At 38.7% G+C, this 17,308-nt stretch overlaps 1 protein-coding gene across 1 annotated transcript; it reads right to left on the reverse strand.

Annotated features, from left to right (window-relative positions):
• Positions 1-11,849: 11,849 nt before the first annotated feature.
• On the reverse strand, positions 11,850-16,747 carry LOC119719275. Its single transcript, XM_038188669.1, has 5 exons — positions 16,622-16,747; positions 15,997-16,089; positions 15,641-15,762; positions 14,406-14,534; positions 11,850-12,073 (listed from the first exon to the last, which is right to left on the reverse strand). Exons 1-5 carry the CDS (start codon positions 16,677-16,679, stop codon positions 11,975-11,977), a joined length of 501 nt encoding a protein of 166 aa, XP_038044597.1. The 5' UTR covers positions 16,680-16,747; the 3' UTR covers positions 11,850-11,974.
• Positions 16,748-17,308: the final 561 nt, after the last annotated feature.

Consider the following 17,308-nt stretch of genomic DNA (forward strand, 5'->3'; position numbering starts at 1 on the left):
ATACTTGTACAGTTATTGCTTACCTCTGTTATTGGGTTCCGCGGGGATCGCTACGACCGGGAACATGACATTGGGCTATAGATTTTCGCGGGGATCGCTACGACCGGAAAATCATTGTTATTATTTGCGTTAATGTTTATCAACTCTTATGATCGCAAACAATTGGAGACAATTTGATGTTTTACTTAACAAATGAACAAGTTTTCGCGGATCGCAGGGACCGGAAAACTTTTGCTGATAATCGATCTGGCAATGAACTGCTCTGGCCGAACGCTAACAAAGTTCTGTTACTTGTCGAAGCCTGATTTCTTTACCAGCTGTCTTGTCGCATGGGGTAATAACTGGGCAATATCAGATTTTTATGAAAAATCCCAAATTGTAAGGGGTGAACCTTGCATTTTTAGCAAAATTGGGCAAAATCAGAATTGTATGAAAAATCAAAAATTGTAAGGTGTTAACCTTGCCAAATTAGGGCACTAAAAAAGCAAGGTTAACCCCCTCACATCTGAAAATTTCTTATTGTTAGGGGTTAACCTTGCATTTTTTAGCAAAATACGGCAAAACCAGGTGTTCATGAAAAAATTCAGATTGTAAAGGGTTCACCTTGCATTTTTAGCAAAATTGGGAAAAATCAAATTAGTATGAAAAATCAAAAATTGTAAGGGTTTAACCTTTGCCAAATTAGGGCAAAATCAGATGTTTCTTGAAAATTGCAGATTGAAAGGAGTTAACCTTGCATTTTAAGCAACTTTGGGCAAAATCAGATGTTTCTGAAAAAAATTCCGATGTAAGGAATGAACCTTACTTTTTTTTAGTGAAATTTGGTAAAAATTAGATGTTTATGGAAAATTTCAAATTGTAAGGGGTTCAGATTGCATTTTTTTTAGCATAATAGGGCAAAATCAGATGTTTATGGAAAATTTCAAATTGTAAGGTGTTAACCTTGCTTTTTTAGTAAAATTGGAAATTTTTTAAATGTTTATGAAAAATTTCAAATTGTCAGTGGTTAATCTTGCATTTTTAGCAAAATAGGGCAAAATCAGGTGTTTATGGAAAATTTCAGATTGTAAGGGTTAACTTTGCAGTTTTAGCAACACTGGGCAAAATCAGATTTGTATGAATAATCAAAAATTGTAAGGGGTTAACCTTGCCAAATTAGGGCAAAATCAGATGTTTCTGGAAAATTGCAGATTGAAAGGGGTTAACCTTGCTTTTTTTTAAGCGAAATTGGGAAAAATCTGATGTTTCTTAAAAATTGAAGATTGTAAGGGGTGAACTTGGCATTTTTAGAATAACTGGGCAATATCAGATTTATATGAAAAATCTCAAATTGAATGGGGTGAACCTTGTATTTTTAGCGGAAACTTTACATCTGGATTGATAAAAGCATCTGATTCTGACCAATTTTGCTAAAAAATGCTCCAAATTTTGCTAAAAAAGCAAGGTTAACCCCTTACCATTTAAGATTGTTCATACAAATCTGATTTTGCCAAATTTTACTAAATACACAAGGTACACCTCTTACAGTTTAAATTTTTTCATAAACATTTCTTTTTCCCCAATTTCGCTAGAAATACAAGGTTAAGCCCTAACAATCTGCAATTTTCCAAATCATCTGATTGAGTCCTATTTTGCTAAAAAAATGCAAGGTTAACCCCTTACAATTTGATTTTTTTTCATGAACATCTAATTTTTCCCAATCTTATTCAAAAAGCTAGGTTAACCCCTTACAATCTGCAATTTTCCAGAAACATCAGATTTTTCCCCCAATTTCGCTTAAAATATGCAAGGTTATCCCTTTATAATTTGAAATTTTATAACTTTGCAAAATTTCACTAAAAAAGCAAGGATAATCCCTTACATCTGAAATTTTCCAGAAACATCTGATTTTGCCCAATTTTGCTAAAATGCAAGGTTAACCCCTTTCAATTAGAAATTTTCCATAAACATCTGATTTTGATCTGTTTTGCTAAAAAAAATGCAAGCTGAACCCCTTACAATTTGAAATTTGTCATAAACATCTAATTTTTACCGAGTTTCCCTAAAAAAAAAAAGTAAGGTTAATTCCTTGCATCGGAATTTTTTTTCAGAAACATCTGATTTTGCCCAATTTTGCTAATATCTGCAAGGTTCACCCCTTACAATTTGAGAGTTTTCATAAAAATCTCATTTTGCCCAATTTTGCTTAAAATGCAAGGTTAATCCCTTTCAATCTGCAATTTTCCAGAAACATCTGATTTTGCCCTAATTTGGCACAGGTTTACACCTTACCATTTTTGATTTTTCATACAATCAGATTTTTCCCAATTTTGCTAGAAAAGCAAGGTTAACCCTCTTACATCTGAATTTTTCAGGAAGATCTGATTTTGCAGAATTTTGCTAAAAATGCAAGGTTCACCCCTTACAATTTGAGATTTTTCATGAAAATCTGATGTTGCCCAGTTTTGCTAAATATGCAAAGTTAACCTCTTTCAATCTGCAATTTTCCAGAAACATCTGATTTTGCCAAAATTGGGCAAAGGTTAACACCTTACAATTTTTGATTTTTTCATACAAATCTGATTTTTCCCAATTTTGCTAAAAATGCAAAGTGAACCCTTTACAATCTGAAATTTTTCATGAACACCTGGTTTTGCCGTATTTTTCATGCACATTAAATTTTGCCAAATTTTACCAAAAAAGCAAGGTTAACCCCCTTACATCTGAAAATTTTAGATGTAAGGGGGTTAACTTTGCTTTTTTAGTGCTCTAATTTGGCAAAGATTAACCCCTTACAATTTTTTATTTTTCATACAAATCTGAGTTTTCCCAATTTTGCTAAAAAAGCAAGGTTAACCCCCTTCCATCTGAAATTTTTCAGAAACATCTGATTTTGCCCAATTTTCACATTTTCAAATTTCAAGTTTTGCTAAAAATACAAGGTTAACCCCTTTCAATCTGCAATTTTCCAGAAACATCTGATTTTGCCCTAATTGGGCAAAGGTTGACCCCTTACAATTTTTGATTTTTCATACAAATCTGATTTTTCCCAATTTTGCTAAAAATGCAAAGTGAACCCTTTACAATCTGAAATTTTTCATGAACACCTGGTTTTGCCGTATTTTGGTAAAAAATGCAAGGTTAACCACTAACAATTTGAAATTTTTCATGCACATTAAAATTTGCCCAATTTTACTAAAAAAGCAAGGTTAACCCCCTTACACCTGAAATTTTTCAGAAACATCTGATTTTGCCCAATTTTGCTAAAAATGCAAGGTTCACCCCTTACAATTTGAGATTTTTCTAAAAAAACATCTGATATTGCCCAGTTTTGCTAAAAATGCAAGGTTCACCCCTGACAATTTGAGATTTTTCATAAAAATCTGATATTGCCCAGTTTTGCTAAATATGCAAGGTTAACCACTTATAATTTGAAATTTTTCATTCACATATTATTTTGCCAAATATCACTAAAAAAGAAAGGTTAACCCCTTACAATCTGAAATTTTCCAGAAAGATCTGATTTTGCCCAATTTCGCTAAAAATACAAGGTTCACCCCTTATAATTTGAGATTTTTCATATAAATCTGATTTTGCCCAGTTATGCTAAAAATGCCATGTTAACCCCTTACAATCCTCAATTTTCAAGAAACATCTGATTTTTCCCAATTTCGCTTAAAAAAGCAAGGTATACCCCATTCAATCTGCAATTTTCCAGAAACATCTGATTTTGCCCTAATTTGGCAAGGTTAACCTCTTACAATTTTTGATTTTTCATACAAATCTGATGTTGCCCAATTTTGCTAAAAATGCAAATTTAACCCCTTACAATCTGAAATTTTCCATAAACACCTGATTTTGCCCTATTTTGCTAAAAAATGCAAAGGTTAACCACTGACAATTTGAAATTTTTCATTAATATTTAAATTTTCCAAATTTTAATAAAAAAAAAGGTTAACCCCTTACAATTTGAAATTTTTCATACACGTCTTATTTTGCCAAATTTTACAATCTGAAATTTTCTAAATTTTACAATCTGAAATTTTCCAGAAAGATCTGAATTCGCCCAATTTCGCTAAAAAATGCAAGGTTCACCCCTTACTATTTAAAATGTTTCATAAACAGAATATTTCACACATAGGGGCCTAAATTATATATTTTTTAATTTATTAGAGACGCATTGATCGTGCTATCATATACCATTCTAATACCATTGCGAATTACTGTATTGTTTGAAATGCTCACAATTAAAGACACGTTATTTGAAAGATGTATAAATATATTTATATTACAATGTACATCTTTATTCTTTCCCGGTATAATTTATGGCTTTTCTTACGTCAATTGGCAATCGCGTCATTATATAATGATAGTCAAATTGATCGAACGAAACTCCGTTTTGATTATAGTCAATTATGAAATATTTATTGATTTATGACATACACCTTTGTTTCAATTTTGATACCACCCGTAGACCCGCCGAGCAGCTGTAGATATCAAACTAAACCAAAGTATAAAAGATAGAGGGTAAAAAAAAATCAAAAAGTTATGTGCTAGTCAAGCTTTCAGGGATCGGTCTGAGCCATAACAATGCCCCAGCCGATCCCTTAGTTCTCTTCCGGGGTCTCGGCGTCCCCGACCAATACACACTTCCTTCCCTATCCATCCATATAACCCCGGAGGGCCAGGCACCATGTAAAAGCAAAGAGCTAAGGGAGGAACAGGGCGGCCCCTAAGCCCTGATCCTCCGAGTGGACCACATGCCCTGAACCTGTACGAAGGCGCCAACCTGGAACTCGCGGACAGTACCAGCAGCAGTGCTTACCGATTAAGCTAAGGTACTGTTGGTACTTAACGACGGGAAATTAAATCTCTTATAGTGAATAATTGAACTCATACGTTAAAAACCAAAAAGACACCAGCGGGATTCGAACCCGGGACCCCGCTAACCGTGGACGACGAATCGTAACCACTCGGCCATTTCGTTACTTTAGAATTGTCCTTAAACTGAGAAAAGTTGTCTTTATAGGTGAGCAAACGCGCCAGGAAGATTACTGGGTCCATTTGCTTTACCTTAATGGGTAAAAACAAGTCGATATAATGAGTCCAGTGTGTTTGGTTTGTTAGGAAGCTGCATAACACAGCCTAATGTGCAAAACAGTCGTGTGCTAGGCGGATCATTACGCAACAATGAACGCCGCAATTGTGTATTTTCAAAAGGCAGATCGCGTAGATTTCTACTCTTTGTATCTGGGCACAAATAGATTCTCACCTCCCTCTTCAGCTATTTCGACTTTCTTAAAAAGAAAAATAGAGACTGTCAGCGAATCTCCGGGAGTTGAAATAAGGATCGTCCCCTCGATAGACCTCAGACTCAGTAAAGTTCAACATTGGGCTCTTTTTCAACAGCTGTTTTTGCGGAAACTTTACATCTGGATTTTTTAGAAGCATCTGATATTGCCCAATTTTAGTAAAATATGCTCCAAATTTTGCTTAAAAAGCAAGGTCAACCCCTTACCATCTTAGATTTTTTCATACAAATCTGATTTTGCCAAATTTTACTAAATATACAAGGTATACAATTTAAAATGTTTCATAAACATTTCTTTTTGCCCAATTTTGCTAGAAATACAAGGTTAAGCCCTAACAATCTGCAATTTTCCAGAATCATCCGATAGTGTCCTATTTTGCAAAAAAAAATGCAAGGTTAACCCCTTACAATCTGCAATTTTCCAGAAACATTTGATTTTTTTCCGATTTTCGCTTTAAAAAAAATGCGAGGTTAACCCCTTTCAATTTAAAATTTTTCGTAACATCTAACTTTGCAAAATTTCTTTAAAAAAGCAAGGTTAGGCCAAAAAAAAAGTCTCCATTTTTTCTGGTATGGAGCTTGCCCAAAATGTGGTGCGGCGACGCGGCTTGTTTTTTTTTTTTTTTTTACCTGTTTTGTTTTGCTTCAAATGTCGGCTGATGACTGCAAATGGTGCCCGACTAAACTTAGTGCAAATATTATGGGAGACCAGAGAGGCCACATAAAGCTTATTCTCGATAATAACCCCATCTAAAAACACGTTAAAATTTTGCAGCAGCAGGATTCCAGTCAAACCAGTGAGTTTTGCGGTTTTGAGACATCATCGTTCATTTAAAATAAAAACTTTTTCATTTTGTCGACGCAGATTTTACACTCTGAAATTTTTCGGAAACATCCGATTTTGCCCAATTTCGCTAAAATATGCAATGTTCACCCCTTACAATTTGAAATGTTTCATAAACATCTAACCCCATACAATCTGCAATTTTCAAGAAACGTCTGATTTTTCCCGATTTTGCTTAAAAAAAATGCAAGGTTAACCCCTTACAATTTGATTTTTTTTCATAAACATCTAATTTTGCCCAATGTTACATCAGCTTATGCTAAACAAATTATCAGGTAACTGGATTATTAAACGGGACAGGTGCACATCGGCCTTGGAGCTCAGACCATGTGTCATGCACTCCTCAATGCATAGATGATGACATAATACTATGGATAGTACAGGCACAGCTGGGGGGTACTGCCCAAACAATGATGAACGCATTGCGTATGCTTAAAGAATTACCCACAATTCCGGTTTTTACCGTTTAGGTCTGGCTCTAATCAGTTTACGCGATCCCCTGACGTCTCATACACTGACTTTATGCAAAATAGTCAGACTTTCTCGGTCTAGTAACCAGACTTTGACTCTTAAAGAAACATCGAATGAAAAGGGAAATATCAAATGCATATTGCAAAAGATCGAATGCAAACATACCGATGAAACATCGAATACAAATAGCTCGAAATGTCAAACATATGTGTGAAACATTGCTTACATATTTGAGAATATCGCAAATATATTGAAGAACAACACACACAATTGTATCGAAAAACATCGCACATTTAATGCAAAAAATCGAACATAATATTGAAAACATCGCACATATACATCGTCAAAACATCGCACATATAAATTGAAAATCGCATATAAATGTAAAACATGGCGCACATATATTGAACATCGCGCATATATTGTAAAACATCGCACAAATATATCAAACATCGCGCAAATAATGAAAACCATCGCACACTTTATTGAACATCGCACATAACTGTAAAAGATAACAAACACATATTGAACATCCAACATAGGCCTATATATTGCAAAATATTGAATATTGCAACGTTTGACACGCCATAGTTTTGACGCAAAGTGTTGTTTTAGAAAGCGTTCAACTTTAGTTGCCGTTTTCTCCGATTGCTATTTTTTACTGGTATGTAGATGGGTGTTACTTCGTGGTGTCGGTGACGATTTGTTTGGTAACACTGTTAATCAGGCTTCTATGCCTATTCCGTTCGCTGTTCCCAACAGTCCTTCACCAGGCTGTAATCAACCATTATTTTCCTGAAAAATAAAGTAAACATTACGTTCTCATCCTTAATTCTAAAAAAAAAAAATATATATATACACGAAAACAACATTACACAAGAACACCACATTACACCAGGGGCCTGAGCTGTTCACGATACCGATGTGCTTCCTATATGATAGCGCTTCGTACGGTACCCCCGCCCTGCAAACAGGGCCTAGGGCGCTGGGCCGAGAAGGGCTAGGCTGATGAGCTTCACAGAATCTTGTGAAGGAAGTAGGGATGGCATTCTGGGTAACTTATCATGCCCTATATATAAAGACATAATTAAAGCTGCTGTAGATTTTAAAGGGTACAGGCTAGTCTGGTTCCCTGACCCCATTGACTTGAAAAAAATATCTTCAGGTGGGGCCGGGAAACAGTCTACAATCCCAGCCAAATGATTGGGACACTTCCTGAGCCTAGCAACAGTCACCCACTCCCCCGCTCCCCCGGTCAATGTTGTTCTCTCCAGCTGATGGAGCACACACCACGCAATGACAGACAACATTAAACGGGGGTCGGGGGAGGGCGGGGGCCCAGCGAGACTCGGCCAGGATTGTAGGCACGGTGCCTACCGTGCTTATTGGGTAATCCAGGCATGGCCACCAGGGCTCAACTTTCAAGCCCTATACACGTTTTACATGTATGCACATTGCCACGTTGTCGTTTACAAAAAAATAGAGAATATAAAGGGGAAAAAACATGCATTCTAGTAAACATGCCCGCGGGCCAGTTAAGAGTCTGTTCAGTAGCCCGGCTGGCTAGTGAACAAAAAAGTTAAGGTCGAACCCTGGTAACTTCCTTCCAACTCCCAAATCACCCCCCCCCCCGCATTTCGCTCGAACTACTGTAATACGCGGATGATGACCCATCAGCCCCTTCAGAGTTGGGAGCACTTGTTGCGGAACCGCCGTTTTTTACCCCCCTGAAGTGCTGGTGTCCCCCAGGTCACACCCCCTGAAAAAAACCACTGTCGTGGCATATAATGCGCATGCGCAGCGCAATTTTTACAACCCACCTTTTAAAAGAAGCGACGTTTTGAAAAAAAAATCCCGCAATTTACTTGTACGGCTGTTGAGGAATGATCGATAACTCATATTTCATCAAAACAAAAATCCAAGTTCGATCTGGCCTGAACTTGACACAAGCCCGTTTTTTGCGCCTGCCTTGCTGTAGGGCGCCCTCAACGGGAGATAATTGAGTTCCAGCTCCTTCCAACCCAAAAAATACCCCCTCCCCTTCCCCAATTTTCGAAATTGCTGTCATCGGATGACTGTCTATCTGCCCCCTTCAGATTTGGGAGCATTGTTGCGGAACCACCATTAGTGACCCCTTTTACATGTAATAACGCATAAAAGTCTACAGACCACGTCACCATTGACGTCATACCAACGGCCAACAGACGGGCAACCCAAACATTTGTTTTTATTCATTGCTTTATTTCTTAATAATTAATGCTAAACGCAAAACATTTGTTGTTCAATAGTATGAATAATATGAATTCGACAAATTTTAAGGCTTAAAAAGGCCCATTAAACGACATGCATTTCGCAATAGCAAAAACTGATAACAGATAAAAGAAAAAGCTCAAAGCAAGACAGCAATAAAATAGTTCAATTGTATGTGTAAAATAGCGTTACTAAAATAAAGAGCTGAAAAAGTACATACATGCGTAAATCTTATTGATAATTCTCAGGAATGTCGAAAGGAAGTACTAATGAATAACAGTGGTCCAAGGTTTGAACCTTCAATGGTACGTATTGAGCGCTGGGCCTTTCAAAGATTTTGGATACATATTTTTCTTGCCTTTTTGAGGTATGCTGGGAACAATAGGACAGCGCTGTTTGGTTACGGTGTCATATGAAAATCCGACTCCTATGAAAATCGGACCCCTTTTCCCGATTATTGGTTTATCCCTCGCACGCGACAGGTCACTCTCCCGTATGTGATCCCAAAAATAGCATATTCTCGTACTTACGCATGCGCAATACTACAAAAGAGTCCACATTTCATGGAGTCGGATGTTTACGCTACACCGGCATAAATACAAAAGAGTTTACCCAAACTAAATAGCGCCCCCTTTTTACCTATCGCGATAGAATCGCATCACCGCAGCTTGTTAAACATTGTCCAATTCATTATACAAATGAAAGCGGAAAGCGCAAAATTTGAGACAAACAAACTTAACGTACACAATTCCTGGTAGGGTTGTCTATTAAGGGGCGTGGCTAACTCGCAAACGGCGATTAGAGAATAACTGGTCCGTGTTTGTGTCAAACATTATCTCATAAAAGGCCAGTGACCGACAATAGAGCCTGAAAAATGACTGATGGCGCGCTTCGCGCAAATCGGGATCCTCGAAGAGGAAAATTAGCGTGTTACAATTCGGAGTTTTTCCCACTTATTTTTGGTACACTGGTGTCAGGAAATCACCATCGGAAAAGTCCTTGGTAAAAATGTTATTAGCATCTCAATCAATGGAAACTGAAAAAATCGCTTAATGTGAAAGAGAAACATCGTGCCCAAAGTTGACATTTCACTTCCAAAAATCTAAAATACATGTGGACTGTTAGAAGTCGGAGCACTCGTACAAAGACGAACATTATTTTATGAAACAATTTTGTGGAGGTCAATGGGCAAAAACTGAAACTTTAAATTTAAAATAAAATGTCTAAAATGTCCTTTCAATACAAACTTAAAAGAAATAATTGTTATTCACAAACAAATCTAAAATTACCTTTGATAATGTCACGCCCCAACTATCGCATCGGTCCCAACTATAGTTGGGACTGTCCCAACTATAGTGCGGCAGTTGGGTCGGCCCAACTATAGTTAGGACTGGAGTTGCGCTGGATGCTTCATGCTTGGTAGATCTTGTTGGATTAAATGTTTCGCGGCGTTGGCACCGTGTATTCATCGTGCATGCATGCCGCAAGGCTGGCCGGTCACGTGGTACTGCCTAGTTGGATGAGTTGTCCAGCTGCTGGGTTGATTGTCCAGCAACATTTTGCAAAATTCAAAGATTGCCATGGCCGGCCACCTATAGATGGGCCCCACCCATAGCTAATGTCAAGGTCCCAAGTGAAGTTAGACAGTATGTAACAGAGCTGAAGGGAATGTTTTATAGTCGTCGTACATCAATGTAAACTATAGTTGGGACCGCCAAATAAAAATATTGCGGTGGTCCAACTACAGATGGTCCCCACCCATAGATAATTTCATTGGTCCCAAGTAAAGTCAGATGTGTATTAGAGTTGTAGGGAATGTTTTATAATCGTACAACAATGTACACTATAGTTGGGACCGCAAAATAAAAAGATTGGAGTGGCCCAACTATAGATTCGCCCCATGAATAACTAATTTCAGTGGTCCCCAGTAAAGTCAGACGTGTATCAGAGCTGTATGGAACGTTTTACAGTTGTACATCAATGTAAACTATAGTTGGGACACCGCAAAATAAAAGATCGGAGTGGCCCAACTATAGATGGGACTGCCCAACAGTGGAACTTACAGTTGGGACCGTCCCAACTATAGTTGGGACAGGCCCAACTATAGTGGGGCAGCCCAACTGTGGAACTACAGTTGGGACAGGCCCAACTATAGTTGGGACCGATGCGATAGTTGGGCGTGACAACAACAACTGTATTCAAGTAAGTCTGTACTAATCTAGAATCCATGGGGTGTAGGTAGGTATAACTATTCGCGTCGTTATCATTTTCGTTCTCACGCAAGTCCGCGGTGTGAAATACACGCGATTAAACAAGGAGACCCAGGTACGAAAATCAGGATGTGTTAAGATAAATTGATACAACATGAATGTTTCTTGGAAACATTCTGTCAAAATTATAGCAAGAGAAAGGGTGACCCCGTGTAAAATGCCCATAGAAGGTTCGCAGAGGGGCCCAGAAGCTCAAAGACAAAATGGCGTACTTTCAAGCTCTATTATGAAAAGATCTTACACAACAAAAAATACTATAATTTGCATCAGAAATTAAACTAGAGGTACATTGTACTCCGAGAGCACGAACCTTAGCAGGGCGGATCCAGGAATTTTCGCAGGGGGGGGGGGGGGGGGGGGGGGTTCATCAGCAAACAATTCTGAAAATGTACACAGGTTTTTTTCTCCGGACACTTGGCCTCCGTAAAATCAAAAACTGGGAGTGGGGGAGGGGGGGGGGAGGGCTGGTACCATATTTCAATAGGGGGGAGGGCGCTTTTCAAATTCGATGATTATTAACACTAGATTACCGAATGGTGTACCGTATTTTGAACAGGCAAACATTATACCAGTATAACTTTTTTGGGTGTCACAGCAGGGGGGGGGGGGGTTTCGACTTATTTTTGTGGAATTTGTATGGAAATTTTTTTTTTTTGACAGAGCTGGGGGGGGGGGTTGGAAAAAATATATCTCGTAAAAAAGACCTTGGAAAAAAACCCAATACGACTAAGGTAATTCGCCATTACATTGTTATTTAAACTGGAATATTTGAACAAACAAAAAGCAAGCTAGTGCAAGGAATGCATCCAGATTCTCCTACAAGGAGGGACGGGTTTCTTGGAGGCCTTCCTAAGAAGCTCCGCCCATCTTGTTGACAATGTTGCCCAAGACGTTCAGCTGCTGGTTCACTTCCGAGGACTGGCAGAGAAGTACGCAGTTGTTGGGATTCTGAAAATGAATGAATGATTAAAGAAAAGGGGAATGACATAAATTGCAGAACTATAGGTTTTTGTCTAAATTGACTTTTTTGGTGATTTTCTTCAAATGGTGTTTGACATGCATTTTACTTCTTTTTTCTTGTTTTTATAATGTAAACATTTATTATACACAGCCTGGCAATGAGGTCACTAGTGCATGTCTATAGGTGCACACCTGTAAATAGGCCTAAACCCATCCGCCGAGCTCATGAATAAAAGTTCTACCCTCAAAATATTCCTTATTATAGAGTTCTGAGAGCCATAGAATTGGGGAATTGAAGCAATATAGCCATGAACCTCTGGCCCAGACTTGGGCCTTCCAATTCTGAGTATTTTGGATGCAATTGAACTCTACGAAATTGGTGCTATTTTTTTTCATGTTGTGGAGGGATAGTTTTCAAAAAGGCTACTTTTCCGCTTTGGGGAAAAATTGTCTTCTTTGGGTGAGAATTCCTCGAAAAGTCAATGGTCACTCCACCAAAAATTGAAAAGAAAATCAAGGATGACATGTTGATCATCATTTTTCTGTGCAGCTTAAGTACCGGTGAGAGTTCTGGGTATTTTTAAAAGAATTTAGAAGTATGGGCATTAAGCACTCTTGTCTATGGGAATTTTAATACACTGTTGCACACCTATGCGCCCCGAGGGACTGTGTGTGACCAGAAGAGGGTCCTATTTCCTGAGGGCGAAGGTCGAGGGAAATAGGCATGGGCGTCGCGAGGGGGGAAAGGGGCGCTTGCCCCTCCCCCCCCCAGCAAGAAAAAAGAGGAATAAAGGGGGAGAAAGAAAAAGAGGCGCACAATCATGTTGTTATTAATTTAATGGGTGTGGGGGGGGGGGGAAGTCTCCCTGCCTTCCCTCAAAAATAATGATAAATCGGGAAAATGCTGGAAAATGTAGGGATTTTGGGGGGAAATGTGTTTTGAGAGGGGGCTGTTATCGGGTGCTGTTATCGGGTACTATCTGGCTCGTTTGTGTGACATCATCTCTTCTTAACCACGCGTACTTCACACGCATAGAGCTATATGACTCTGTGAGATAGCACAACCTCGTTTCCATGAGTACGATCTTGCTGCGCCCATAGACATCTAATAACATTTATTATAATACACCTCTTGCTTGTTCTTTATCCTGGTTGGCTGAAACGTGGTCACGTGTGATTCACTTAATAAAGGTTAGTGTCTGAAACTTGCGTCATCGTGAACTAGACGCGCGTCGAGGCATTGCGCGCGTAATTTCCAGAGTATATTGCCTGATCGGGCATTATAACACATCACCCACAGATTCTGTGTCTTGATTGGCCGAGAGCGAGTTACATGATACTTTCTATTTTTGCTATCTGTCAGTGCACGTCCAAAAGTACCACTCATAGCAACCAAAGGACTATACCTGTAGCAACCAAAATACTATACGCACTGCGTGTAAAAGGCATAGGGGTACGTTGCGCGTTGCGCTACAGAGCTGGGTTCAAACATTTTGTGAAGGGGTAGTTAGAAAAAGTGCAAGTTAATTTTCAACTAATTTCATATTCAAATAGAAGTAAATTTTTATTGTATTCAGATCAAATTAATCAGTTATCGCTTAAAATCAAGCAGAATCTGTGGGAGAGGTGTTATAAAACAAATATTGACTGCTTTATCTATCCGCCCTCGGTAATCCATGGAGCATTCTATTAAATAGAATGCTCAAAGATCATCTGGGGGGGGGGGGGGCTAGTTTTGCTACACCACTCAATGCAGTCAAAATTTGTAAACTATACTCAAACATTTTGGACTGGTATTGGTAACAGCGCCCTCTGACAAAAGTCAAACTCAAAAATGTAATCTAGGGAAACTAAAAGCGTTAATTGACGAATTGTTTATTGCTTAAGAGTTATTTGTTAAATTATATAAATCAGTTCAATAAAGTTTCTTGTCTTATTTTATATTTTGGACATACATGTAGGTGAGTGATATCAATACTTATGGACTGGCATAATTCGGTCAAAGATCTACCTGGATGTTAATACAAATAATCAATGTTTTGCATTCGTGCGATGGTTAGAATATTTCCATTGTACCATTCAACTCGGATTCGCCTCGTTAAATGGAACGTTCAATCTTTCAACTCGTGAAAATAATCTCACCGTTGCACTCATAAACATTCATTATTTGTAGCTTTACAGTCCGTGTAGAGTCAGGAATAAGACCAAACAAACAAAAAAACAGGAATGGCAAACCAATATATTTTGAGTAATTTGACTTATTCATAGGGTATTTATTTGCATACTAAGGTAAAATAATTTATGCTTTAAAAATACTGACCAAATAGGTGTTGGCGAATGCTATGATGAGGTCTGGGATTGCGTCCACGTAGGCGTTGCATTCAGCCTTGTAACCCGCAGGGACCAAGTAGGTGCAGGCGTACTGCCTCATGAACGTCTGCACTAGGTCCTGTAAGCAACATTTTGATTTCCATTGAAACCCAGTCCAAATAAATAACTGTAATGTTAAGCCAAGACAAGATGACTTTGCGGTAGCACCATGTGAATAAATCTCTTTTGAGATTTATTCACATGGTGCTACCGCAAACTCATCTTGTCTTAGTATCTTTCCACCATGCAAACCTTCAAATCTCATCTTAATGTTAAGCCATTATGAGTAATATTATCACGGCTCATGTACATGTTTAATTGCCTTTGATGTCCAGAAAAACCAAAATTTACAAAACCAACCATAAAGCGAAATTTGAATTGCTGGTTGTTTGTTATTTCAATTGTACACAAATAGGCCTACATATTGAAAAACTGTGCAGAGATGAGTGAACATAAGAAGCATGAGCTTGGCTAGCTCCCGATTCATGAATGTTAGTAACATTGGGGAGGCGGGAACTAGACTAGGCCGCAATACAAGCTGCAACCACGCCATCTTGCTAGCAATGCGTTCAAGGTGGAGCAATGAAATCGATTAAAAAAATGTTCTCGATGTGTACTATGTGTACCGAGTACTGGGGTCGAGTACCGAGTACCAAACCGTCGAGTCCGTGCAAAATTCGAGTACGAAGAATCGAGTAAGGGCCAAGTCCAACATTTTTTCGAGTACTGATAGTCGAGTACGGGCCGAGTACCTGTGTGTACTTGAGTTGTACTCGAGCACGAGTACGAGTACAAGTACTCCAACACTGCTGACTGGTTCATTGATTAGCACTTGTGAACCGGGCAGTGCTATCATATAGGATAACCCAACGCCAATGAATGGGCTCAATCTGACCCATTGTGTAGACTGATGCGTGAACAGACTTCAAATGAAGAGATAATGCTTGCATATAGTCTTGATGTTCTAACTTTTGCATTGAACTTTCTGCAAGTTGGGAAGGTCTGCTCTGTTTGTCTCAGAATTAACCGGGCAACCTCATTAACATGTTTAAAGTGAGTAAACATCATAAAAATGCTCAGGGGTAAGTTGTGAGAAATATTTTACCAGACCAACCCCTAGAGTAAAATGGTCCCCGCTATTGTCAGGACCTCGACCATGAGGGAATTATAGAGATTCTCACTCACCAACAATCCCTTGTCGACGGCCATGCCATGCGCCATGGTCATCAGCTGCTCACACCACATACAGGGGAAGTTGGGAGCTTGATCTACGGTCGACAACTTTTGGATCTCTTGGATACCGCTGGCTAAAACATAAAGATGTAAGAACAATATATTTATTAACTTGATATCACTCAAGAATTTGGTTCCTCGAAAGGAAATAAAATGCGTCAATTACTTGTAGCTTCTATCTTTGGTTTCATTATAAAAAAAAATGGAGGAGTGACACCGTATACCCTATGATCCGCAATTGCCCGAACTCCAAATTTCATTCTGCTATAAGAGAGGTATTTTTCTACCATTCTTATATTCTATCTTACCAAGTTGGTGGATCATCCTAGCCACTTTATCACTGGCGGACGTGTCATGCTCTTCTGCATACTGCACCTCTTGTTTCATCGTTAGAACATATTCTTGTGAATAACAAAAAAATGGAAGGAAATAAATTGCAGGTGGGCATCGGGAAAAGACTAATCAAGAACATCGGCAATCACTTTGCCTTGTAGTTTTCAAGCTCTCCCCGTGCTGAGTTCAACTTCAAGTTTCAGCCCGAAAAACACATTTTGCTTTAAAGTGCTATTTTTCGTGCTACCGATACAAAATTTACAAAAGTTATTTACTTTTGATAGAAACAATGACCAATGTTTTCCTTTAAATCCACATTAATTTTAGCTATGGATTGTATTTTACAGATTTCGAATTATTGCGGCACAACAATATACCAGGCGTATCTTTTTGTGCGGTGTGCGCGCAAAATCTATATAAAATAAAAGCACATTTTCAGAGGATTGGATCGTCCATAGTCGAAAAAAGTAGCTTTTCAGGTTAAACAATACTTCGTAAGGAGAAATATGTTGAAGAACATGGGTAGAGAAACTTACTTTCATCTCATTTCCAGAAAAAGAAAATTCGTTTTCTCTGATCATGTCCCTCTGTTTTACTGACCTTGCCCGCTAACCGCCACGATGAACATGATCACCAAAATCCCAACGCTTTTGTCCATTTTAGGAGAGTTTTTTTCCGGATGTACTGCAAACCGTCAAATGAAAACACAAGTTTTGCTCTCTCGTGAGGAGACTGCACAAGGTTTCGACTTTAAGTGACTAGCTTTGAGCTCGCGATAAAGATTTCAGACCGTCGGCGGCAGTTGTTATACCCCATGCAAGGGCGGATCCATGGGGGTGGTGGGGTGGCTATTTTGGGGACACTGAAAAGGTCATTACAAAAAGTTACGAAACATGACTCAATGCTTAAGGCCTTTGGTCGATTTATGTGGCAAACCTCGTCCAGCCCATCCTGAAAACTTTTCAATTTCAACACCCAGCCACCCCTTTTTGGAAAAGTGGATCCGTCAGAGACAAGCTTCCTTTGTTTGATGCCCAGGGGAATAAAGGTTATGTCCCAAGTTATCCAATCAAAAGCCGTGCAAAACAATAAGGTCCTCCCCACCGACGCCTCATCCAATCGTTCACAAGAAGCACCGTTCTAACATTATGCTTTTATTGTTACCAATGCATGTTGGAACTTTCCAACTACCAACCTTTGGTGTCCTCCGATAACTTAAAGGGAATATACATCATTTGCTTTTACTGTAATTTTCAGAAATGGATGGAATTGGGGGGTTGAAAATAT

This window comes from Patiria miniata, unplaced genomic scaffold (genome assembly GCF_015706575.1).
Source record: "Patiria miniata isolate m_02_andy unplaced genomic scaffold, ASM1570657v1 HiC_scaffold_13, whole genome shotgun sequence".
Lineage (NCBI taxonomy): Eukaryota > Metazoa > Echinodermata > Asteroidea > Valvatida > Asterinidae > Patiria > Patiria miniata.